Source organism: Perca fluviatilis, chromosome 5 (assembly GCF_010015445.1).
Source record: "Perca fluviatilis chromosome 5, GENO_Pfluv_1.0, whole genome shotgun sequence".
NCBI classification, from domain to species: domain Eukaryota; kingdom Metazoa; phylum Chordata; class Actinopteri; order Perciformes; family Percidae; genus Perca; species Perca fluviatilis.
Genome location: NC_053116.1, coordinates 20,706,538 through 20,731,968, shown reverse-complemented (window position 1 = coordinate 20,731,968; position 25,431 = coordinate 20,706,538). Strand labels below are relative to the sequence as shown.

The 25,431-nt window shown below is 40.0% G+C and overlaps 3 protein-coding genes across 7 annotated transcripts in view; 1 reads left to right on the top strand and 2 right to left on the bottom strand.

The window, feature by feature from the left end:
- The window catches only part of copz1 (COPI coat complex subunit zeta 1), a 10,854-nt gene extending 8,991 nt beyond the window's left edge, over positions 1-1,863 (top strand). Inside the window, exon 9 of the mRNA XM_039800315.1 lies at positions 1-1,863. This exon is cut by the window's left edge and continues 108 nt beyond it. The gene's annotated coding sequence lies outside the window, so the exon portion shown is untranslated.
- A 9,648-nt stretch (positions 1,864-11,511) lies between these two features.
- Positions 11,512-18,587, bottom strand: znf740b (zinc finger protein 740b). 3 transcript variants are annotated; one of them, XM_039800313.1, is made up of 7 exons: positions 18,490-18,587; positions 16,262-16,412; positions 15,841-16,074; positions 15,216-15,344; positions 14,682-14,814; positions 14,065-14,183; positions 11,512-13,898 (listed from the first exon to the last, which is right to left on the bottom strand). In XM_039800313.1, the coding sequence occupies exons 2-7, from the start codon at positions 16,304-16,306 to the stop codon at positions 13,749-13,751; spliced, it is 810 nt and encodes a 269-aa protein (XP_039656247.1). In that variant the 5' UTR covers positions 16,307-16,412; positions 18,490-18,587; the 3' UTR covers positions 11,512-13,748. The 3 variants fall into 3 exon arrangements, with proteins under 3 accessions (XP_039656247.1, XP_039656248.1, XP_039656246.1); XM_039800312.1 differs by lacking the exon at positions 18,490-18,587 and adding an exon at positions 18,237-18,472 and having other exon boundaries at positions 13,749-13,898; XM_039800314.1 differs by lacking the exon at positions 16,262-16,412 and having other exon boundaries at positions 18,490-18,583.
- A 1,117-nt stretch (positions 18,588-19,704) lies between these two features.
- On the bottom strand, positions 19,705-25,212 carry csad (cysteine sulfinic acid decarboxylase). 3 transcript variants are annotated; one of them, XM_039801237.1, is made up of 14 exons: positions 25,090-25,212; positions 24,243-24,427; positions 24,033-24,159; positions 23,860-23,950; positions 22,618-22,840; positions 22,428-22,507; positions 21,981-22,035; positions 21,668-21,784; positions 21,496-21,560; positions 21,272-21,353; positions 20,984-21,183; positions 20,483-20,534; positions 20,304-20,393; positions 19,705-20,130 (listed from the first exon to the last, which is right to left on the bottom strand). In XM_039801237.1, the coding sequence occupies exons 1-14, from the start codon at positions 25,112-25,114 to the stop codon at positions 19,957-19,959; spliced, it is 1,566 nt and encodes a 521-aa protein (XP_039657171.1). In that variant the 5' UTR covers positions 25,115-25,212; the 3' UTR covers positions 19,705-19,956. The 3 variants fall into 3 exon arrangements, with proteins under 3 accessions (XP_039657171.1, XP_039657173.1, XP_039657172.1); XM_039801239.1 differs by having other exon boundaries at positions 24,243-24,406; positions 25,090-25,206; XM_039801238.1 differs by having other exon boundaries at positions 24,243-24,424; positions 25,090-25,200.
- Between the last annotated feature and the right edge of the window lie 219 nt (positions 25,213-25,431).

The following is a 25,431-nucleotide window of genomic DNA, read 5'->3' as shown; positions in this document are numbered from 1 at the left end:
TTCGCATACTCCTTTTCCTCTGATTTCAACTCCTTCAATCAAAGCTGTGAGGAGTACCGCTGGCTGATCCAGTCAACACTCCCAGGACTACTGCTTGACAAAGTTTCAGTCCCCAATTTTTAATTCTTTTTCCTCAGGCTTGCATATGTGACATAATCAACATGAGCATAATATATGGTATACATTCCAGTACGATTACTGGCCTGTTTTTTTTTTTTCTTTCCTTTTTTTTTTTTTTTTCATTACGGCATCTCGTTGTTTATTAAACCAGCGTACCTGTCTATGAAACATTGATAAACCTCATCATAGCCTGTGGCAACATTCCAACTGTCTCCTTGAACAAGAATTTTATCCCGTTTGACAGCCCCCTGTCTTACTGTACAAAGTATTGAGGCACTATATCATTTAATTTGCATGAATATTGTGATTAAAAAGTGTACAACTAGTACTGTAGTCATACCACTGATCACAGAGGTATGTTTTGCATATATTTTGTCTGGGAATATTCCATTCGTCAGATACTTATAATAAATGTTTGTTGACACTGGTCTGTGAACAGCTGTGATATGTCTATATGTAGCATGCAGTTTTCAACCGCAGTGGGTTGAAAACATTGGTTTTAGGAATGTGTAACTGTTGTGAACTAGCTTTCTTAGTAGTAATATGATTTGTCATACTTTTTATGTCTGCAAATGTAGCGGGCTTGTAAGAGATAGTATTTCCTTATTTCAGAGCTGCCATGCTGTGTGCTCTTTGTTCTTCAAGACTTCAGCTAGAGCCAGAGACACTAAAGCAAGGGCTCCATCTCCTGGCATCTGCAGCAAAGTGCGAGGCTGAGGTACATAAATACTGTAGACAAGAAGGTAAAGAGGGGCTATGCCGCTTTGATTAGGAGCTTACACTGTACTGTTGCTGTGACATCAAAGATACGTTTTATGGAGTCATACTTGATTCATTTCTGCTCTGTAGAGAGCAACTGTGTGCAGCATGAATTGTGTGCCTCAATGTATGCACCCCCAGCTTCACACACTAACCTCGTCTCATTGTAATGCAAATGAAGGATACACGAGAGAGAGAGAGCGAGAGAGAGAAATGGATGTGAGAAAGCGCACTACATCATGTTGGTACCTGATAAAGAAGAATAATTAATCTGTCTGCATTCTTCCAGCTAGATATCCACATATGTTCTCATGATGATCCGTTGAAGATATTTCTTGCTAGAAGAGATTTGTGTTGGCTGTGCAGTAATCTGATCCAACCATGCCTAATTTGAACTACCTTAGGTAGCTGGTATTGTTACAGATGTGTCCCCTCCCTCCTTGTCTGTACTATGAGACACCACCTCCTACTGTACTTTGCATGCTGTGACGCGTCTGTTGGCCTGAGTCAAAGGTCATTAAGCTACTGTTTGTAGCCTTTTCACAAACTGGCATAAAAACAAGCTAGCCTTTTTCAGTTCTCTTCTATATCTATGAGGCATTTGGCCTAGACATCAAAGTGAGAAGCAGATAAAGTGAATGTTCTTGATGTAGAGATGTATATGGCCAGGAGCAGTTTGTGGAAAGGATCACAGAGTGGTAATGTCGGAATGTAAATGACAGCATTTCACCTCTGTTTTGCCAAACTGTAAAAGTCACACCTTTCACTGGCAAATAATCAGTTAAATCTTGCGTTTATTAGACCCCTCGGTGAAATTTGATGGGAGCTGCTTATCTCAGTCATATAAATGTTGGACAGAAAACAGCAGAAATGTAATGGAATTTAATGTGCACCTACTACTAGCGTTTGTGGAGTCAAATTACATTTTAGTTTTTCTGGGCCAGATATCAATCAGCTCAGCATTAAAGTACATAACCAATGCTCTCTGCATGTTGTGTATCAATCACAGTTAACTGCTGGCAGACAGCAGCTGATACACAACAAGGCAACAGAATGTATGTGTGTGGAAGCATGCATGTAGGTTGATGTTTTCACATAACGGAGAGGAGTGTAGTCAATGAAACTGTTATGGGCTCTGACCTGTGGACCTATTGTCTTGGCTTTGCTCCAGTTTGATTCAGCCCTTGAATCTGTGGCTCTTTATGGCTGCATAGATAGCATGAATGGAGGCCATTGTTGATGCTACTTTCTTACTGTTTTACTGGAGAAAGAGCAGTAGGAAAGGGAAAGGTAATCATTATAAATGGACTCCATTATCACACCAGTTTACGGTTATCGCACCAGTTTTCTGGTATAATGAGGACAGCTCCTGTCTGTGTGTGGTTTCAGTAAGGGAGGGGAAACGTGAAGGTTAAAGAGGACGAGGTTAGCAGAAGTAGACAGCAGTTAATGTGATTAGATGAGATCCCAGCGAGGGCACTGCGGGAAAGAGAGAGGGTTAAAACAGATCCCACCCAAGGTGCCAGTCCAGACCCTCACTTTTAATCTAGATAGCCCTGCAGCACCATCAGGGGCGCAGTGACTTGCTTTCATCCGCTAATTACAGTTGCACCATCATAAAAAACCAGCAAGGTAATTTATATTAATTATACAGGCATGAGTATAACAGTTTGAAACGCCATTGCTTGACATGCTGTACATAACATGCAGTAAAATTGTCAGAGACGTGTGTGCTAGAGCCTTGTAATTGATCGATGCATACAGTCAAAGAGTCGCTCTCTTTCTCTTGTGTGTATGTGTGTGAGTGGACTGTGTGAATTAGAGTCAATAAATTACCATCATCTGTAAGCTTACAGAGTCTTTATGTCATAGTCAATGGGCCTGAGCACCCATCCAATGGCTTGCACTGCTGAAGAGAAACAACACTGGGGAAACCGATGACAGCATGTTGGATGCAACACAGTAAACATATTAAAGGAAGTGTCATTATTTTGTCTGAGCAGGACAAAGGCCAAGATCCACATAATGTTTTATGACCCAGTGTATTAAAATTAACAAGGCCATTTTAGCTCTACTGCTTTCACATTTCATTTTCAGTAGATAATGCTTAAGACTTAACATAATGAATTTAACATAATGTCTGGAAAAACGACCTAAATTGGAAATCAGCCCATCCATTGTCTATTGTTAAGCTGCATTTATTCAGTTTTCAAAATAAACTTAGCCACCATCATATCCGCAGAATCATTGTAAACGTTACATAGCATTTAGATTTTTAGGTCATTAAAAGCTGCTCAAAGTGCACGTGGTTGTGTGTGTGAATGCAGAAAGCAAGTGGTATGGGCCCAGGCCTGCTCCCTTTGCCTCAGCAGCATCTCGGCAGCCTGACGTGGTTTATGGCCCCAGTTGCCCCCTGTGGGTCTGTTTATGGATTTCCATAGAACAGAGAATCATGGCCACTCCAGGAAAAGCCAGCCAAAAACAACACCTCCACCATTGCACTCTTTCCTGCCTTTGCCATAACTCAACATGCTTTTTATGTTTTCTGAAGAAAAAAAAAAGTATTCATAGTAATGACATAAGATGACTGTAAATTCTGATGCTAATGTTTAATTTTTTTGTTGTTGATGTAAGATTAAAATGTCACCACAAATGTGGCTGGTTTATTGTATGTCGTTACAGGTTGGTGAAAAGATTGTGGGCTTTGTTAAGGAAAAGCTTTTTTTCTTTGGTTTGGAGTAGCATAGCAGTTATTTTATGATACCTGTAAGATTTATTACATGAAAATGTTCAACTTTGATAGGATAATGAAAGTACACCCCCAAGGGCATTGTTAATCGAGGAAATATTCTACCTGATGTGTTTTCCCTCTGCTGTTTTCCCCACAGTTCTCTTGTGCCAGTGCAGTGCATTACTCTTTACTGAAAGCATGCTTTAGAAGACTGATAGTGGAAGCACTCTGGATGTGAAAATACTATCTGGTCAAAGGTGGTAGGCTACTGATTGTGTTTCTCTGTGGTGAGATGGCAAAAGAAAATCCTCAAACGTAGTTGCTGCTGCAGGTTTGCTGTGCCGCAGCGGAAACTCCATCATCCTCTGAAGCTGCACAACTGGGGCACATCTGGTTTGTGGATGGGCTCGACTGGACTCTGCCTGTAATCCAGAGGTTAGTGTGTAGCCGGGCGCCTGCCGCTGTCATGATGACAGTCAGAGGTTACTGGGTTACTGCTGTTATCAAACAGTCAACACTAAGCTTTCGTCTCACAATGATGCAAAAGAAGCACTAAAGGAGGGGCATCCGTCATTTTCACTGTATACAGTTAACATCAGACGTAGCCATTCTGGCCGTAAAGCTTTATGAGTGTTTCTGCTGGTGTTATTCAACTCCCACTGCATCCATCAGGGAAACATATTGTCTGTTTCTCTTTTTTCTGGCCTTGTTTAGTCTTGTTTTGCTCGTAAAAAAATCCTCCGCAAGCCCTCCACTGTTTTACTACAGCATGTGTGTATGTAGTTTTGTGGCAGGACCAAAGAATGTAAAGAAAAGCATTTTCTGTTGCATAGCTCTGAAGCCTCCGTTTGTTCCCTCCTCCCTCTGTCATCTACTCTTTCTTACTTTCTCCCCTCCCTCCCCGTGGATTCCCCAACCACACCACAACACCGTTAACAGACGCAGCCCTGACAGATTTACTGCCATCGTCTTTCCATTGGCCGCCAGCGTGACAGCAGAGATTTAATGCTGCCTTCTCATTGGCCAAGACTTGACAGGTTAATTTATGGGTGCACTGTGATTTGATGTCTCCTGCCTTTGAAGTGAGTTACAGCTCTGTCGCTTATAGGACACAGAAATGGTGTCAGGTTGCAATCGTAAAATCTTAGCCCTGAAGGGAGGTGGCGCTGGAGTATAATAGTCCTGACGTCATGAGAGGAGAAGAGACCTTCTTGTGAGCAAAGAGGAAAAACAGAAATGTGTGATAGGATAAAATGCTAGGTGTCTGTTCTAAATGTTTTAAATAGTTCACAAAATATTCTGCTAATGCCAAAGAGAGAAATCCAGTTGTGCTGCAATCGTTGTGCACGTCTGCGTGCATCCAGTTACATCTTGCCTCTGATTTGAGGTTTTTCTAACTGTATGGGAATGTGCATTTGTCTTCTTCTCAAATTCCACATCTCTAATGTTCAGCAGGTTTTTGCTTGACTTTGGGGTCAGAAGATCCTAAGTGACTGAGTAAATCACACATATATCTCATAGCTGATCAACAGTAGCAAACTGCCAAAGTCACTTTGGTATCTGACTACTGTATCTGCTCACTGCAGCCCCAGCGTTCGTGCAACACCATCATCTATCTGCAGCCTATCTCTTCGTCAGCCTGACAGTTTATCCTGACAAGATCAAGAAGAGCAAGAGCGTGCAGCCCTGTAACAGCCTTGACCCATGGAAATCTCTACGGGTAAAAAGCATGGCTGCCCCTGCCCTGTCTATCAACCCCAAGTGAATTCATGCTCCGTTTCCCTTGGATATCAAATCCCTCTCTTTACTCTTTCACTTCACACTTAAGGTCGTCTGCTCAAGTGGAAAATTGTCGAAAATAAAGAGACAGAGGAAAGCCCTGGACTTGCTTGTCAAGTGGGATTGCATAATTTCATCAGAGACCTTCTCATGAACTTGATAACTTGGGGTTACACACCTGCCCTCTGACAGTGTGCCATGTAAGAGAGAGAAAACAGGTTTTACATCTTTAAGAGACATGATCCCTCTGAACTTAGAGGAATGATGGATAGTTTGGCGGTGTGTTTGAAGAGTTTGAGACAAATATACTTAGAGTTAACCATTTCACTGAGGTATTTTCTGTAGAGTCATGCTCTAGCTGTTAACATTTGTCATTGTTTCCTGCTGTTTGTAGTATGGTTTTAATATATAATTATAAGTATTTTTCCACTGGCATCGTTAGCATTTTTTTTTTTTTTTTACCAAATCTGCAGTTTTGAATTAATGAAAAATGGCTATTCTGATAAATTTATACTAGAGAAGAAATGGGTGGTTTTATTTTCATCTCTCCTGATATTTTTTAAGTGTGTTTCTGGTATGTGAAACATAAAGGTTGTGGCTTCCCAGATAAATGTCTTTCCACAGTGTAGTGAGCATCCAGCACCTCCGAAGTCCAAATATGGACTCTTGTTGTTGCTGGTTGGTTGTTCCCTGGAGAAGCAGCTCAGTCCAAACGTGTACCAACAAGCTGTAGATTAATAGGGAGGCGTAAGGCCAAGGCATATTAATGTATCTGTGGAGGCTAAACGCACCTCTGTTGGAAAGGGATTTTTACACAGTCAGCAGGGCACCGGGGTGTCGATCCTGTCAAGGGGAATGTGGATTACTGAGGTCAAATAAATCTCAGCAACATGGTCCTGCACAACTTAACATGATCTTTGTAAATATATCTGCATACTGCAGACCCTTAGCAAAGGGGTGGTCATGGTAGAGCAGGAGGCCCTCATACTCAGCAGCCTCCTCTCTTTAGGGGTGCTGAGTATTACTAAAAACTTTGTAAAATTGAGACAGAAGATTAAGTGATGGTTTGAATTGAGGACTGGCAGTCCGGTGCGGTATTGCACATTAGAAACTCAGATGTACACTCATTGGCCACTTTATTAGGTACACCGCTTGTTTACGCAAATATCTAATCAGCCAATCGTGGCAGCAACACAATGCATTTAGGCATGTAGACATTGATCAAGAAGCATCAGAATGGAGAAGAAAAGTGATTTAAGTGACTTTAAACGTGGCATGGTTGTTGGTGCCAGACAGGCTGGTTTGAGTATTTCAGAAACTGTTGATCTACTGGGATTTTCACACCCAACCGTCTCTAGGTTTACAGAGAATGGTCCAAAAAAGAGAAAATATCCAGTGAGCGGCAGGAAACTAAGGCTACAATTGGCACGGGCTTTCCAACATTGGACAATGGAAGATTAGAAATACGTCTGCTGCGACATTCAAAGGGTAGTCAGAATTTGGCATAAACAACATGAAAGTATGGATCCAACCTGCCTTGTATCAACAGTTAAGGCTGGTGGTGGTGTAATGGTGTGGGGAGTATTATCTTGGCACACTTTGGGCCCCTTAGTACCAATTGAACATTGTTTAAACGCCACAGACTACCTGAGTATTGTTGCTGACCAAGTCCATCTCTCTATGACCACAGCGTACCTATCTTCTAATGGCTACTTGCAGTTCGATTACACGTGATGTCACAAAGCTCAAATCATCTCAAACTGGTTTCTTGAACATGAAAATGAGCTCACTGTACTCAACTGGCCTCCACAGTCACCAGATCTCAATCCAGTAGCAGAGTGATCTCATAAAGTGGCGTATATATGACACGCCAATTCGTATGCCATTTTGGCGTGTTATAAAGACGCATAATTGCTTTTGCGGATGGGTAAAGCACAGGACTTTCACCCAGGAGAGCCGGGATTACGTGCCGCGTGTGGCGTTTTTCAACCGTTTTTCAACCGTTTTTTATTTTTATGCCTTCCCCAATGTTTCTTTCCTAAACCCAACCGTTTCTTGTTTCCCTAAGCGTGTGACGTTGGTCACCGTCGTGTTTTTTCATGTTTTTGTCGTTTTTTGTGTTACTAAAGCCTTTCCCAATGTTCTTTTCCTAATCCCAACCTTTTTTATTTTTATTTTTTACACGCATGTGACGTTCTCGCGATAGCACGGCATGTTCTCGCGATAACATCATACATGTGTGTATGTTTACATCCGCTGTATACAGTGTAGACATACACGTGGATAGCTTAAAATTGCGTACAGATAACACGCCATTTGGCTTTAGGAAAGTGGCGTGTATGTTTACATAAAGTCATGATGCCATGTTGCCAGTAGAGCACCTTTGGGATGTCGTGGAACAGGAGATTCGTATCATGGATGTGCAGCCGACAAATCTGCAGAAACTGCGTGATGCTATCGCATCAATGTGGACCAAAATCTCAGAGGAATGTTTCCAGCACCTTTTTGAATCTATGCCACTAAGAATTAAGACAGTTCTGAAGGCAAAAGGGGGTCCATCCCAGTACTAGCAAAGTGTACCTAATATAGTGGCTGGTGAGTGCAAGTGCACACCCTGAAAGCAAAGCAACTAAATGGAATTCAGCTATCGTTCATATATTATTTACATCTGTACTTTTCCTACTGTGACATGTCAGAGGTGCCATTGGTCACAGGTTTAAAAGCTTTAAGCCTTTTTTCGAACCTCTGCTTTGCTGTTCCCTCTAACCAGTTTCTCTTCTTCTCTCTCAGGCTTCGCTCCGTATGTGTGATTGAGCCAGATTGCAAAAAATTACTTTGAAGATTCAGGTTGCAAGTTCTGCCTTGACTGGAGATTAATTTTCATGTATGAATATTCATGATTTAAATGTATCAAAGCACGCAAGTAGGCCAAACTTTCCTTTTCCCTTGTTACCAGTCACATGGCTGATGGCTTTCGCCTCTCCTCCCTCTCTGTGATACAGTTTGTAGTACTGGGAATGATTTGCAGAAGCTAATTAATCTTGTTGAGTTACACTAATTAGAAAAGTAGTGGCAGACATCTGAATATGGGACAGTTTGAAGCATGATATGACAGAACATTCCCCGTCAGAGACGGTTTTGTTAAGCAGGTGGCTGGCAGGCATCCAATTGGTAATTTCCATACATTTACTAGATTTTGGTAACGCTAACAGTACAACTATGGCACTATGGACACTGTGTATACACCAACTTTGTATACACTTTGGAGGACATTTTGTCCATCTCAGATTAGGGGGAAATGGCTGCCGCTTAAACGCCCTTCACTTAACCCAGCTTTCTTTAATTCTAGATTACTAAAGTTCTCATACTGGTGTAGGATGCCTTTTGGTTGTAAGGCAGACCAGAATTCAGCTACATACATAATTTATTTCTGAATAATAGCCCCTAGTTTAAGAGAATATTACAATATTTGGTATTCATTAATAAGTAATGCATTCACACTTTCACTGCTCATTGACGAGAACTTTAGATTTATGGCAAATTCTTTCATATAATATCAAATAGTTATTATTGAGCAAGTGCGATAAGTCAAATTGATGTTTTTACAGTTATGGTAACACACTTGGGTTAATATTAAAATGCATGCGTGAGTGCCCCAATAGAGTTATGTTCACAGTTAATTCATTTAATTTCAGATACAATTACATTTCTGTTTTACATTTCATTGAGAGAAAAACAGCTGTTGTGTTCTAATTTATTGTCAAGTCTTTATTGCCACTTGCAGTGAACACTCGACCTGTTCCTCTGTGTAAATGTTTGAGGAGGTGTTCACTGAGGTGTCCAGGAAAATGGGAGTAACCCGGACAGAGGAATTGAAATTTTAATGATGACCAGCACCACCACGCTGATGGCCATTGAGCACCTCAGACAGCTTAAATATCACTGCTAATTAACACAGAGAGGTGGGCTGTCACAGGCATGATGGATGTTCGGGTAGGGGGCAGATCGCTGCTTTCAACCAACCAGTGATTCCTTTATTAATCAAAGCCTGAGATGAAAAGGCTCTCCCACACCTCGGGGAGAGGGAGATAGCAGGAGCCATTGTTGGGAGGGTTTCAATCATTCGCCGTGAGCCTGTGATGTATTTGATCAGGGGGCATCCAAACATTTGTAGGAGACAGAATGTTTCTGCTGCTAAGCGCTTGTTTTTGTAAACCTCTGAACCATCCACATGTTTACAGAGCACAGTATGCACAGTCAACTGAGATTTACTGGTTCTTGGGAAAGTTTCTGTTTGGAGGACCTATGTTTTTTTGTCCCCTCTGACAGGAGAGGTGAGCATGTAGAGAGTTGGCTATCACTCTTAAACAGCTATCCTCCCTGATGGAGTGAGCCAGACTGAGCACAAGGCGGCACCCCTACACTTTACCTCTGGACTGACTCCATGAACAGTCTGTCTCGCAGAGATGATTTCGAACCTAGATGATTTCAGCACTTTGTGTATGAAGAGTGTTATCTCCCCCTCTCTGGTCTCCTCCCTATCTATCTCACTTAAGGAGGTCCATTGTTAAGTGCCAGGGGCCTGTGGGTGCTGTAAATCAGGCGGCAGGGGAGGGGATGTCTCTCATGGGGGAAGGCGCACACTCCCAGCAGCCTTCAGGCTGATCTCATCCTGCCTATCTTAATGCTTTAATTAAGGAACTGGTCAATAGCAAAGAGGAAGGTGCTAAAGGGTATGATCTGCACTTCCTAATGTACAACTGATGTTATGTCTGTTTGACTACCCAGTTTGACAATTACACTTCTTACCAGCAACATCTTTAACAAATATTTCTTAAAACAGGACTGACTGCTGTGTATATTTTTGCAAGTTGTGCTAATGTGACTGTTTTGATCTAAACAACTTTTACCTGATTGATTGTTACATTTCTTTGCCAGTTCCAAGTACTGGGATTCAACATCAGATCTGGGTCATCTATTTCCAACCAACTCCAGGCCATGATATCAGTGATTGGCTCATGAAAGAAGTGTATTGATTATCTTTAAGCCCCTGGAAACTACAGAGCACTTGGCTTTGCACAGTGCAAATACCATCATATACCCGTTTCCTTACTGTCTCAAGGAAGGTTGTGAACAGACAGTAGCTTAGGATACACCTCCCTCTTGTGGTGCAGACAAGGCTTTGTATGAAGTGTTAAAACTGTATTCCAATGTGTACTTATGTTTGTTGATTAATTGATGCTGATAAAAAGAAAGTATTCACTGACAATTTTCAGTAGTAATTAATTGTTTTAATTTTCTTATCAACCAAAAAATGTGAAGGCTTCTTAAATGTGAGGATTGTCATGTCATTGTAAATTGAATAGGTTTGGTTTTGCTGAACAATGGTCAGAAAAATAGTTACTCAGTTTTAAGATTCTGGGCTCTGGTTCAGGGCATTTGGCATTATTTCTGTAAATCTATTTATTTTGAGAAGTAGTTAGTAGATTAAAACAGGCTAATTTCACAGCCTTAGCTGAAACAGAATAGTAAATGCCTTCATCTCATACAGTATACAGTGATTAATTGGCTTGTAATCATTTCCCCAAATTGTGATGTTTTTGGTAGTCTCGTTGTAGATCGATGGTCTTCTGACTAAAACTTTGTATTCATGCCAAATGAATGTGAAGACAGGATTTGATTCCCCTTTGGGCCTTGACCTCACTGCAGGTGTGTTTTCTACAAACCTGCCTCCCAAAACTCATTGTGTGCCAGTCAATTGATTATTAAAACAACAGACTATTAACCTTTTATAGAAAGTTAGTACCATCTGCTTTTATCTCATTCATGTCAATTCCTTTTTTTATCCAGAGCACTGAACACTGGCCCTCATACGTTGATGGATGCCATCTGCTGACAAGGTTGGTGCATTACATGATTCTGAAATGTTTTGCAGACTTTCTAGTCTGGAGGATTCAGTAAGTAATGTGCCATTTGAAGGCAACTAATTCAATTTCTCATTTGATGTTGATTCAGTGGAAGTCCTCACATCCACTTTTGCTATCTAGAAAACAAATAGAAAATCTGGATCCTTAAAAACATCACTTTAGAACCACTGTTGCAGACAATTTTAAATACATGCATTTGTTTAAAAAGTGTAACAGCTTTATTGAGACAGTTGGGGCCCTAAAACTGTTTACTACAGTATGATTGACAGAGTCAAAATTAATTTCACTTTACCCCTGAAAAGACAAAAAAGGTGGGGCTCAGATTGAAAAAAAAATATGTATCTTTACCAAAAACAAAATGTATACAAGATCAAATACATGCAAAAGAGAGAAAAAAAAAAAAAATGCTGACTAATCATGGCTGCTATTCTAAAAAGGGCAAGAGTGGCAGCTTTTATTTTACTCCTAATAGCAAGTTGAAGGATGACTTTTTCTATTTTCAGCTGTAATAAGTAGTGATCAGACTAAGGATTATAATTTTGTAAATACTTTGATTTTCTTTTGAAGTGTACATACTATTTTCTACCCCTAATACAATTTAAATATATATTAACTTCGTAAAAAGTAGACAAGTCAGTGATGGGCCCCAAACTCCTTTCACATAATCTAAATGTCTGACAGCAATAGAAGTACCTGTCTACAATACAATCCATTACAATTGAGCTAACCTCTTCTGTCCAGTGTTTACAGTCTGTGATTTCATCATACAGAGGCCTTAACAGAATATAATGTAGGTTATCGTCGTACAAAAAAAAAAAAAAAAAAAAAAACTATGTGGACCTTATATTCCCCTGTCCACTGCTCATCGTCTTCATCGTAGATGCTCAAGGTTAAACTGGAGTTGAAATGACATGGCACTGTATTCAGATCACATTCAGTCAGGTCAAGATGGAGGCAAACTCTCAATCTGTGGATGAGTCTTCTCACCTGAGAACTGTTTGAATTCATCCGGGCACTGAATTAGACTAGTCTGCACCAAATTTCCCCTAGTACCTCAGGTGAATATAACTTCAGGTCTAGGACTAGTTTTAATCCAATTGTGTGCTAATGGACTCTCACAAACGTTAAGGTGTATCTCAGGATTTCAGAATACACGCTGACCCAGCCTCACTTACCAAAATACTTCCGAAAGGATGGACATTTTTCAAAGTCAGAAAAATCTATCAATGCTGAGCAGGGAAAAAAAGACTGACAGCAGTTTTCTAGGAACAGAGAGACAGTAGACACAATTCATTTATATTGAGGGGGTTATTACAGAAGCACCTATTACTGCAACAGACAGGTGGTTCCTACATCCAGTTATTATATAAACAAAAAAGCTCACTAACTTTGTTCAAGAGCATCAAAAAATCTTCCTACAAAACCTGTCAGCCTTCTACTGTATTTCAACAGTAACCTTTAAACAGTCAGGACAAAACCCCTCTAAAACAAGGTACAACAGTGAATATGTGAGCCAACAGTCGCTACACAACTTAACTAATACCAAGATTAGTTGAAAATGTTATATTTCAGGAGCATCTAGTTAACTTTTAGTGTTTTTCCACCCGTTTGTAGACATCGCTGTCACCAGTCATTCCGTTTTACAGCTGGACGAATAGCAGTAAAAAATTATTTTAGATCCATTTAGATTGTGTGTTTGAAAAAAGGTGAACTACCACATGAAGTGAAAATAGACTGACAGTTTGCCATTTACTGTGTAATAAGCCTCTTTCGTGTTTAGATTGGCGTTATCAAAAATGACATTAAAATTTTATTTCAAATTACGCACACAACACCTTGAGTGTTGGATAGGTGGCAGCACAGACCACAAGACTGCTGTGACCTGTCACTCAGAAGCAATAGCTAGTACTTCGTTAGGTGCACAAGGAACACAAAATGAGAAAAACCTGAACACTAAAAAGCTACACAGTTCTGTATGTGTGTCCTTTAGTGAACAGTCCATATGTAGTAGAGGGCAGCACTGGGGTTGATTGCAGATCAACAGGATACCTAAGAGGTGCTGCATGATACATTGACAGTCAATGCAGTCAAAAATACTTGCAATCCCCTGGCAGCAATACTAAAAAAAAAAAAAAACAACCTGTCAGATAAAAAGAGACTTGCGTTTTCATTCAGTTATTGCCATAATAGCAAGACCTGTTGTCCAAAACTGTGAATTAGTCCTTCCAATTTTGTCTGTATAGTGAATGGAACAGTAGATTAAAAAAACTACAAAATCCACTATCAAGCTCTGTGAAAGAGCTGGCCAGAGAAAAGTAAAGTTTGGTTGTGTTTAAACTAGGCTGTTTTTCTGTACACAGTAACAGTACTGTTGAGCTCCAACGCGAGACGTTTCTGAGCTGCTGTCTGTAGGGTCTCTGGAAAACAGTGGGTCAGACAGTCAGACGGTTGTTGGAAGGCTGTAGGGGGCTCCAGGAAGCTGGATGGGCAGATGTGTCCTGTGAGTACTGGTTCTCCTCCTTGCTCATCCCAACTGTACATAGCCGTCGGTGTCTCAGTAGCCTGTCTGTCCGTGAGAAGTTCTGGAACCAAAGAAAGACGTTCGTTTCAGTCAAAGTTAGAGGAACAATGCTACTGACACTGCTAAAACAGATGGATTTGTTCAATGCGGTAAGATCCTGAATAATCTACAAAACCTAGAAGTACATGTGAAGCATATATGCTATACTGAAACAACTGCTAACTAACCTGATGGCAGCGATCACACTGGTACGGCTTCTCTCCGCTGTGCACCCTCTTGTGTCTGTCCAGGTGGTAACGCTGAATGAACCGCATATCACACGCGTCGCAAGCAAATGGCTTCTCTCCTGTGAACAACCAGAGGCCGGCCATTTAGAAGAATATATCAAGACTCACGGCACATTTCACTGGATGCAAGATACTTTTAAAATGAATTAGTACCACAATTACGTCACATGGACTAACACAGAACCAACATTCACAAATAGAAGAGTAAGGACAGGTAGGAAGACATAAGACATTATAACAAATTAAAAACATGCATACAATAAAGGACAATTCTGGCGCAAAATTAACTTAGGGGTTAATAACAGAGGTGTACCCACTAGTCCCTTAAACAATTGTAGCCACCCAATTTAGTTGTGAGGTTAGGTTTGAGTCTTTGTTGTTGTGGTTTAATCCAAGCAGATGGCTCTTCAGAACGGTGGATGCTGACTGAGATACACAGGCTGAATAGTGGCCTCGCTACTCATTACATCACCCTACGTTTCCCATAATCTAACCACTAAATGCAAAGGAGCGAGAACGGTCACACTGAAGTGAAGACGTGAGCTGTGAGTTCTCACCTGTATGTGTAAGTATGTGACGCTTGAGGTGGTAGCTACTCCGGAAAGCTCCATAGCAGTGGTCACAGATGAAGTTCTTCTGGACTTTCAAGGAACTGTCATCGTCGTCCATATCCATTGGTGGAACTGAATGCTAACAACAATAACAAAATGAGATGAATGCGAACTGAACATTATACAGCTGATATTTGCACTTTTGCATGTATACTTAACCCTTGTGTTGCCCTTCGGGTCCCAGTGACCCAAAGGACAACACAAGGATTATGTACTTCTGTTTACTTTGTTGAGAATTGCTCTCTAAACAAGGGTTAATACAGCACCTTAGTTCTTGTTTGTACAGCATTTTGGTCAGCTTAAACTGTGTTTAAATGTGTTCTAGAAATAAACTTTACTTACTTACTTTAAAAGAAACCGGTTTTAGAGAGCAATTCTCAACAAAGTAAACGGAATTACATAATCCTTGTGTTGTCCTTCGGGTCACTGGGACCCGAAGGACAACACAAGGGTTAAAAGTGTAGCTATAACTATCCTTACCTCCACTTTAACTTTGCTGGATGACCCTGATTTTTTGTGCTTCTTCTTGGGTTGCATATTCTGGTTTGCCTGCATGTCCTTTCCATCCATCATTCTTGATGAGTGATAATCCCCGTCTTTTCGAATCAGCTTTTGGAGGAAGGAATGGTATTAGGTAAACTGCACTGAAGGCTAGCTTGCAATCAAGCAGCAAACACTTAGTCACATATACAGGGTAACACGTTAACCCCTTTTAGAATTCATATGCAGTATATAAACACTGAATAAATGGTTTTTATTACACGGCTTGATTGACTACTTAATTCTGATTGGCCAATCACTGCATTCTGCGGTCTGCTATTTCTGTATAACAGACTGTTGCCATGGACAAAGTCTGATCATTTTTAAATCAATAAAAGCATTTTTTTTATCAATATTTGTGCTCATACAGAGCTCATACCGCTGATCACAAAGAGAGAGAGATGGGGTGGTCCCACCACAGAATTAGAGCTACTCGTTTTCCACCTTAGTTTTAAGTTTAGTTAAGTCTATTTTCACTGCAATCTGTCTATTAACAACTTACACTTTCATTAGGAAAGCAAAGAAATAACAGCTTTGTGACCCTGCCCAGTTTTCTCTATCTTACTAGGGGTGGACAGCTCCCGGCTGAAGGATGGCCCATGTGGCTATTGTGGGGTTGTCCATGGTGAGCCTGGTGTCCATGGTGGTTGTGGCTGTGCTGCGAGTGGGTTTGGTGGCTCTCAGGACTAGCCCTGTGCCCTTGACCCAAGGGGGACATCATCCTCTTCTGGCCTGGGATGTTGTTGGCTTGCATCAGGGCCATGCTGGACAGCACCGCCTCGCAGCCCAGCAACCCAGCCTGGCAACACAAACAACATGTCAGAGCAGAAAGAGCGGGCCGCAGGACTCCTCACAGAGACAAGGAGGTCAGGGGAAGGAGAGAGAGATGAGTAATGGGAGTAACAGAGAAATGCACTGGCATCGGGATTCGGAATACAAACTAAAAACACAATGGTGAATCTGGAGATGAAGAGACTTCCACTGACCCATTTCATATGGTCTCGAACAGAGTTGTTGGAATGGTGTGTCATCGCCGTGGTTTGAATGCGTGTGTGTTTGGGGGGAACAGAGGGGGCTTCACTTAGGATGAGGGGTAACAGAAGAGACCACACCCACCCAAATCATCAGGGGCCAAGCCTGAAAGTAGAGGCATGACAACATATGGCTAACATTTTTACATGCTTGAATCAGGAGCTGGAAAACCAGACCAATCTAATAAATTTCACAAATCTGAATATATGACCAGAAATTTAGATCCGGCATATGTGCACTTTATCAGGCAAGTATGCCCCAATGGTTTGGTGCAAGCCACATTTTCACGGGTGAGTAAAATGGTCAGATTGAGAAAAATAAAAAAATAAAAAAAGACATCCAATGGGGAAAATGAAAACAAGAAATACATCTGTGTAGGTATGATACATTGATCAAACAAATGCTTCATACATGGAGCAATACTGATGTATATATAAAAGACAAGTATCTAAAAGATGAGCTGCTGTTTGAGAGCAGTAAAACGGTAACCATTGTGTAGGCTTCTTAAAATAGAATACAGGCAACGATGGAATGTTTTCTAAACTGTAGCTGTAGTTTGACCTAATATAACTGTGGACGCTTAAAACAATTATGCAAATGTTAAATAATTCTACATGCATAAATAAGTCTACATCTAAGAAAGTTGTATTGGCTTTGTCATGTTTCTTAGCACAAACCAATTGATGAAACATTAAGGTAATGTATAGTTCAGTAGCCAGTTAATCATTATACAGTAAACTGGATTTCAGGCAATTAAATCTGTCAATGAGGTTGCAGATGATATTAACCCAATGACCTGTGGGGAATTGTATTACAGGGCATTAAAGCATTGAATGTAAATGACTGAACACCACAAACTATTTCCTTGGTATAGTGTAAAAATAATTAATACATTTAATATACATTTGTAAGGGACTTTTTGTCTTGTCATCCATGTTTTCACTATTCTGAAAAGAAAATGTAGTTCTATTACTGTGAGCTTTTCTGTTGTACTTTGATTATTTTATAAACTGTTGAACATCCAGTGCACCGGACTGATTTTAGGATTAAAATACCTCCGAAAATATCTGACTTCTTGAGCAGTTATTGCCTAATAAATTAGTGCGGGAGAAACAATTACTTATTTCATCCTTTAGTATGTGGTATAGCAATTTTAATACTTAGTGTGAGTGCTTCAACAAAATTGTGTTACATTTAACAAACAGGAACAGCTGTTACACTTACATACTTTACAATTAATTTGGAAAATAGGACGGACTCTTGGTTAGAGTTTAGCATTTAGAATGCATCCCAAACTTTCCAAAATGTGTAATTTGTAAATTTGCTACTTAAACGATAGTAGAACAAAACAACTGCTAAACTAAGTTTGGCCTTTGTGGGGAATTATTAAATCCTTGGCACTGGAAAGCAGATTATTTGATATAAACACATTCATTTCCTGGCAGCAAGGCAAATTAACATAAAACCACAATACAGATACCTCTTTATTGACTTACAGAGAATATACCATAAGTACGTAGCATTATGATTATTTCAATTTTACAGTTTTTCTTTTTTTTTTAAATCAAATAGGCTGTGAATACAAATATATAGCAGATATGGCGACCATGCATTAAAGCTTTGATAGTAAACAAACACTGCTATACATAATTTAACTCATTGTGAATCATACTTATCTGTAAGCGTGTGGTTTTATGATCTTGCACACAGGCTAAGTCGCTAGCTAGCTCACTTGAGCTAGCTAGCGACTTATCCTAAAAAAACGTTAAGAGTTTCTGTAGGAAAAGCGACTATGTGTGAACGGGATATAACGTTATATCTAGAGCACACTGCAAAGACAGTTTATATTTATTAACGATATATAGACTATAGGTTTAAAAGTGTGAAGCATGCTGAGAGTCTCTGCTGAATGAAACAGAAAAGGCTAACCTGCTAGCTAGCCAGTAGTTGGGGTTTTGGGGTAACTCTTGTATGACTGAACCCCCACCCCCCGCCAGACAACACAACAGCCAGCCAGCCAGCCAGCCAGCCAGCTAGGCAGGCAGGCAGGGCGTGCGGGCTCAGCGCCGACCGCTAAATTACACCTCCCTCACAGACTACAGCTGTTAGAAACAGACACGTAGTAGATTACAAAACGTTTAAAGAACCACGAGTGAAATTCTCTGGAAAAGTGACTGCTTACCGTTCGATTTTTAGAGTTTTGTAGGTTATTATTTCTTGTCGCACTTCCAATTTTTTCTCAGTTTACAAACACTGACAGGAAACGCCACCGGAAGTGCTCTCCGCAGCGACTGGTGATTGGCCAGACGCCCTACCACGTGACTGAAGCGGAATGACCCACATTTACGGCCATAGTTGTGAGGGAGTGAGACTTTTTTATATATATAATACATTCAATGAGTGAGACAGAAGCGTAATGGGCAACTATTTTGATAATCTATTATACATTTAAGTCATTCATCAAGTAAAAATTCCAAATATCTTATTTCTTTCCTTGTCTTACATTATAGTTCATTGACGATCTTTGAGGTTTTGGACAGGCAAAAGAAGACATTTCAAGCCATCACTTTGGCATTTTCACTGTTTTCTGATGTTATCCAGATCAGAGGTTCTCACATCTTCTTACAATATGTTCAAGATGGAGACCCCAAATGTATGTCCCTTAGAATAATTTGACGTAACCTATTATTATTTTTGTTTTTTTAACATTTATATAGTCTTAATTTTTTAAACACGAGTGAAATGTATTGGAAATACATTAACATTATTTGCACGTTCTCAACACAGAATACCCATAAAACAATGCAATTGACATTAATTCAATTAGCTGCAAGTAACACTGTGCCTAAACAAAATAGCAATGGCAAATCAAGAGAAAAGGGCTAATTTGAAGTGCATTTCAGAACATACACACACATATATCAGAGAAGTGTGAAGTGTTTTACTTTTAGTGCATACATAGTCTAAATATGTGTATTCTGATTACAGTATTTAAAATATACAATTTGTTAGATTAAAACATAATCCATGAACTATTTTAAATTTACAAATTAATTTAACCTTAAGCCTTTATCGTTGAACTGAAGCCTTTTGTAATAAAAAAAAAGTACAGTATGTGATGATCATTTAAATGAATGAAGAGTGCCACGGACCCCACTTTGAGAAACCACTGTTTTATAGAACAAAACATTATTGAAAATAATCACCAGTTGCAGCATAGAGTTGTGGAATATGAGGGATCAGCTGACATTAAGTCTCTGGATAAATGCCTTCCATTCAGAAAATTCACCAATGGTCGAAAAGTAAAATATAAAAGAATACATCCCAACAAATGATAGGGTAGTAATTCTCCAGTGTTGCAAAAATGGTTTTAAAAAAAAAGTGTCTGACAGACTGATTTCACAACAGTTGTTTAATTTATTGGAAATGTTTCAAAAGAATAAAGACCCTCTATTTGTTTATTTATTCATTCATACATTCAGATTTTGTTCCATGGTTATAGAATCACAGCTGTCTAAACAAATCACATCTTTGAGTTGGTACAGTCAAGTTGTTTGTTATCATTTCTGATGTTATAATGGAAGGCTTTGTACACAACCATTAATTTTAGATAGACAATATGTACATCCTATACATTGTTTTTCTGTGTTCACAAGTCCTTTCCTAGTCTTTCAATTTCGTCAAGAAAGAAGTCCATATCTTTCTGGGACAGCAGTGGAGAGAAAACAACCATGCGGAAAAAGTTGACCTTGTTTCCCAAAGGTTGGTAGCCCACCATCATAGTGCCTTCTTTTATCATGCGTTCCTTGATGACTGGAGCTACCTATTACCAAGAACAAAAACACACAGAGTTATCTGTTTGATTCAGAAGTGTTGCACAGAAGTGGTAAATATTCAAAGACGGTGGCCTCCATGTTTTTTTGACAAAGCATGCACACTACAAATAATTAAGAAGTTGGATCTAAGTCAGTGCACTGATGTAAATTAGAAACTTACTTTTGCCAGTCTGTCCTGGTAATCTTTATTCCCTTCCTTCCCTCTTATACTGGGTGGTATAAACCAGAAGCATACATTCACAAACTCCGGCTGTCCATGGAAACAAACACACAGGTACTCAAGATTTTACAAGGAGAAAACAACCAATTTTTCTCAGTATGCTTGAGATATTTACTTACCTCATGCAAAAGATGAAACCCTTCTCTTTTCTTCATCTGCTCCACCAGATACCTACAAGGAGAGATGTTATGTTTTCACTTTCTGTTGGCCTGGATAAGCTAAACAATTATAACAACTGCCTCTCATGCTGTGGTATTTATTAAAAAAAGATTTTAATAATAATAATAATAATAATAATAATGTTCCTGCTGTACTAGATAGGAATCAATGGTTAGCCAAGATGAGGAAATAGGGGGAATTAGATGTCAAAAAGTAGCCTACAAGTATCCTTAAAAGATGGGCCAAAAATGTTCATTCTTCCTTGATGTTTACATTCAGGAAAATCAACATCTAAATAGCCAACTCACTAATAAAAGGGGTAAATTATTTTGACATGCAAAAACGGAAATAGATAAATAGCAGTGCTTTTCAATAAGGCCTCTTAAAGATTAGATAATTTTGAATGTACTTCTTGACTCAACCTACGCCAGGCTCAAGTTGTGTTACAGCTGCATGCCTACCTTGCATGGATAAAAGCCTTGTCTACACGACTGGCCAAGCCACTGGAGCCAATAGCTTTCCACATCAACCATAACTTCACACAGTCAACCTTGCGGCTGCACTGTACTGACTTATCCCCGAGATCCAGATTCACATCATAGAATTTGTCTTGCTGGAAGAGGTATGTGGCGTTAGCACTGTGGCACTTCTTCAACAAGTTCTGAGGAAAAGCATAAATAATTGATTGTCAAAGATATTTCAAACATAAACCTTCAATATGTGTATCACATAATGCTGTAGCCTCAAACCGTGGTATCCTGTAGCAGCAAGGCAGAACACTGCAGGCCAGCCGTCAGCATCTTGTGTGGATTCCAGGCTACTGAATTTGCTCTTGTCACAGAAAAACACACGCCATTAGCTATGTAATGTTTATATCTTTTATATGACCATATCTACCCAACTGTGTAGCTCTACTCAAAATGTTGCCATCCTCATAATGAAAAATGTATTTTTATGGCATGCATATTAATACCTGTCAACCCCTTTTATCAGATGTCTGTGTTGTTTGGAAAAGAGCACACTCCCTCCCCAGGCAGCCTGAAACACACGACAAATCAGACAAAACTCTGCATGTTCTTAAATTTGAACAAATACAGCAGAAGCTTGTCAACAGACATGGGGTTGGCTTCCACAGGAGGACTCACGTCTACATGCATCCAGAGCTTGTGTTTCTCACAGACATCAGCTATGCGGTCCAGTGGGTCAAACGCACCCTGCACTGTGGTCCCTGCTGTGCAGCTGACAAGCAAAGGCACAGCACCCTGGTAGAGACAAACTGAAAGTGAACAAAGCTTTCTTGCACTTGTTGCTTTCTGCTTTGCATGATATACAACATGTTTTATGATTAGTTATACATCGTGGATAATCATTGTTAAAACCAATTGACCAAGTGACCCTAAAACCACAACATGCTATATTTGATATATCTGAGTGCTTACTACACGCCAGTGAATTTACCTGAGATTTTGCCAGCTTTATCTTTTCATCCAGGTCCTCTGGAATCATGCGGCCTCTGAAGCGCACAAGAGAGCATATAAAAAGGTATCATTTTTATTATATAGAACCCTGAGATTCATAATGAATAGGGCTGCAACTAACAATTATTTTCAGGATAGATTTTTTGATAATTGTGGAGGAAATATGTGACAACATTTTATTTATTTATAATATATATATATATATAAGCATATTCCCAGGGTAATGTCTTCAAATTGCTTATTTTATCTGATCAACAGATGTTCAATTTACAATGATATAAAATAGAGGAAAGCTGTAAATCCTCACATTTGATGAGATGGAACCAGTTTTTGGCCTTTTTAACCTTTAAGCAATTCATTGATTATGAAAAGTGATGGGCTCATTTATTATCAATGGCTTTCGCTTTTATTATGAAAAACACATTACCCATCATCCACTTTCACCAAGATGATATTGTCTGTCCCAATGCCCAGAAAGGCAGCCCCTTTCTTCACAGAGTAATGGCTCTGGAAAAACAATCATATTTATGTAGAGACAAAACATACACTACAGTGTAATCTTCAATAAATACATCATCATCCCCTCAGACATGCAGTGTTTAACAGCCATTCCTGACCTCTAGAGATGTAAAGATGGTAAGTCGTGGGAGACCCCACAGCCCCTGGCTTTTGACCTCTGGGAAGAGTTGGTAGCGTGCAAGGTTCATGGCGTACATGTTAGAGATGGAACCTCCAGGACAGAAAAGACCATCCCCTTCGGTCCAACCAACCAGCTGCCGCAGCCCTCTCAGAACCTCGAGCTCCATCAGCACAAACACTGGGGCCACTTCATAGGTGTAGCTGCAATTGACATACAAAATCTGTAATAAGATTGTATGTACCTACAAAACATGATCACCCAATATGAATATAACTCTATAACAGCAATATAACAATAATTAAAGCTCTCAGTGAGATCAACTGATACAGATTTTTTCTGTTAAAGGTCCAATGTGTAGGAATTTCTCCCATCTAGCGTTGAGATCGTATATTGCAATCAACTCTCTCGCACCACGCAGTTCAAAGTACGTATTACAGCTGCGCTAGCCTTCACGCTTCAAAAAGCCGGTCTCTTGCTCTTTTTAATATCCTTTTTCTTTTTCTGGGCGAAGAAGAAGACTCCTGTCCCTGAAATTTGGATTTTGAATATGTGTGGTCCTCCATGTTTCCTTCTTCATCCTTGCAGCACCTGTGAGTTTATCGTGTGACAGCAAAAACGTGAAATGCGGAGCAGTATGTCCTGTATGTCCCTTGCTGGCTAACATATTTCAAGATGGCGCATGAATATGGAGCGTCTACCCCAGTTCATGCAAATGCAAATGTTAAATTTCAAGCCAATAGCAATACTTGGAATTGATGGTGGTGGTAAATATTCATGAAAAAGGACACGTTTGTGAACGGTTACACACTGGACCTCTAAGAACCTGCTGTTCTTTGATAAAATCTTCATGAACTAATAAGTATAACTACATGTATATCGACTTTATTATTTTTTTTAAATACATTGACTTACATACGCCCCCTTTTCTGCCTTAGTCTATTGGGAAAATGTTTGTGCCAAAAAGGAATATGTCACTTTTTGTTTTTTAAATGTTGAATAAATATTTTTTTTTTAACTTAAAGTGTAGCAATATTGTTTTGGTAGATAGTGATGCTCAATCTGATAACAATAAAAGATCAAAATTCAATCAATATTATCGCCCCTTTGGCTCCAAGCCCCTGTGTGCACATGACTAATAAAGACATTGGAGACTGATTGATCCATCCCCTATATAAGGTTGTGCATATATGCTTTAGATGAATATTATGTTGACTCTTACAGGTTCGTGTTGAGAGCCTCAGTGAGGAATCGGCCTGCCAGGGCATGATAGTCAACTCCTGCAAACAGCTGATTAAAAAAACGTGGGTGACCTGAAAGAAACGAGAAAAGTGTCATCATGAAAGAAAAAGGGTAAATCTATTAAAATGTCTCAACTGTCTTTGGCAGTCTTACTTGTCTTGATGCTGTACTTGGCGACATCTTTTACTCTCTGTAGGAGCTTGTGCTGTGGCTCTCCTGTCGCCCTCAGCTCCAGATCTAGCAGCAGAGCCAGCTGCTCCGGCTCTTTCCACTCACAAACCTGCAAGAAAAGCACATGGATAATGAGTTTTGCTGAGAACTCACTGTAATGTGACACCATTGTGACTTCAGGCTTTACGATACCTTATGCTTGACATCCGTGCCCTTGCGGAGCACCTCCTCCACAATAATCTTGAAGGCTTCATTCAAGAAGAGTTGCCCCTCTGAGTTGTCAACAAAAGGCTCACTCAGGTCATGGGGATTAGCTGCTTCCTTCCCATTTGTAGCTGGTTCCAGCCCGTTTGTAGCTGGTTCCAGCCCGTTTGCTGCTGTTAGATTCAGATTCATTTTTTTATTGTCATAGAGGAATTTGCTTTAACAGTCTGTAATCAATCCAACACTCAAAACAAGTAAATGCTACCGCTGCGCTCTAAAACCCATTGTTTCCAATGGCTTGCGCGACGCCACGAAGGAGTTTCGTCTGGTTTCAAACCTTTTTTGGTCTGAAGGCCTATTATTATTATTATTATTTCGCCCAGGATAATAGTCATTCAAATAGTCCTTGCCGCAGGGTTCAGCGCACATCTACAGCGCGTTGCGCCCAAACTTTGAGCTAGGTTAAAATTTGGGCAGGCTGCCGCTGCGTCGAGCAAAACCAAAACGCCGTCGTGGCGCGGCGCAGCCATTGGAAACAATAGGTTTCAGAGCGCAGCGGTGCCGTTAACACTCAGGGGGCAGAGGTTTAACATTTAGAAACAAGTTATAAAAAAATTAAAAAAACAAGAACATCAGAACAACACAACAAAAGTCTGTAACTGTGTAACTGTAAATGTGCTATTTAAAGCAATGCCTTAAATAGCCCGGCTCACTGTAACACACAGTAGGCCTACAGGCAGTAAAAACTTACAGTTAGAGCATTAAAACGCAAACAACCACTTCCAAAAGGCAAGAGTTACAAACAACATATACATATATTGCACACTGTACTTACATGAGAATGGTAACATGTTTGCCATAGCCACGGTTTTGAAAAGCCGGTGAATCTGGACCCCTCTTTAATTGGTTGCACTAACAAGGCAGACCGCGGAAAAATGGCTGCAGCGCAAAGTGAGAGTGGGGTACAGTTAAAGTGGGAGGGAGTGAACCTTTGCCCCAGTTAAGTTAATCAATGTCTTTTAGTTTGAAAACTCCGGGGTTGCGTTGTACTGGGGTTTTTCCATTTGCACTTCTGCCTACGTGATTGCAGCCTGCATGAGATGACAGAAAATAATGGAAAAATCCATAGAGAGTGTAGGCAGAAGAACGGTTCCAAGTCACTCTTCTGGCAAAAAAA

Coding starts and splice junctions, on each gene's coding strand:
- znf740b (XM_039800313.1), bottom strand. CDS start 16,306: ATGACACACCATTCCAACAACTCTGTTCGAGACCATATGAAATGG. Junction 16,075..16,261: donor TTCGAGACCATATGAAATGG/GTCAGTGGAAGT, acceptor TTGTGTTGCCAG/GCTGGGTTGCTGGGCTGCGA. Junction 13,899..14,064: donor AGTGTGATCGCTGCCATCAG/GTTAGTTAGCAG, acceptor CTTTGGTTCCAG/AACTTCTCACGGACAGACAG.
- csad (XM_039801237.1), bottom strand. CDS start 25,114: ATGGCAAACATGTTACCATTCTCAT. Junction 22,508..22,617: donor CCATCTTTACATCTCTAGAG/GTCAGGAATGGC, acceptor TTGTTTTTCCAG/AGCCATTACTCTGTGAAGAA. Junction 20,131..20,303: donor ACCAGGACAGACTGGCAAAA/GTAAGTTTCTAA, acceptor TCTTGGTAATAG/GTAGCTCCAGTCATCAAGGA.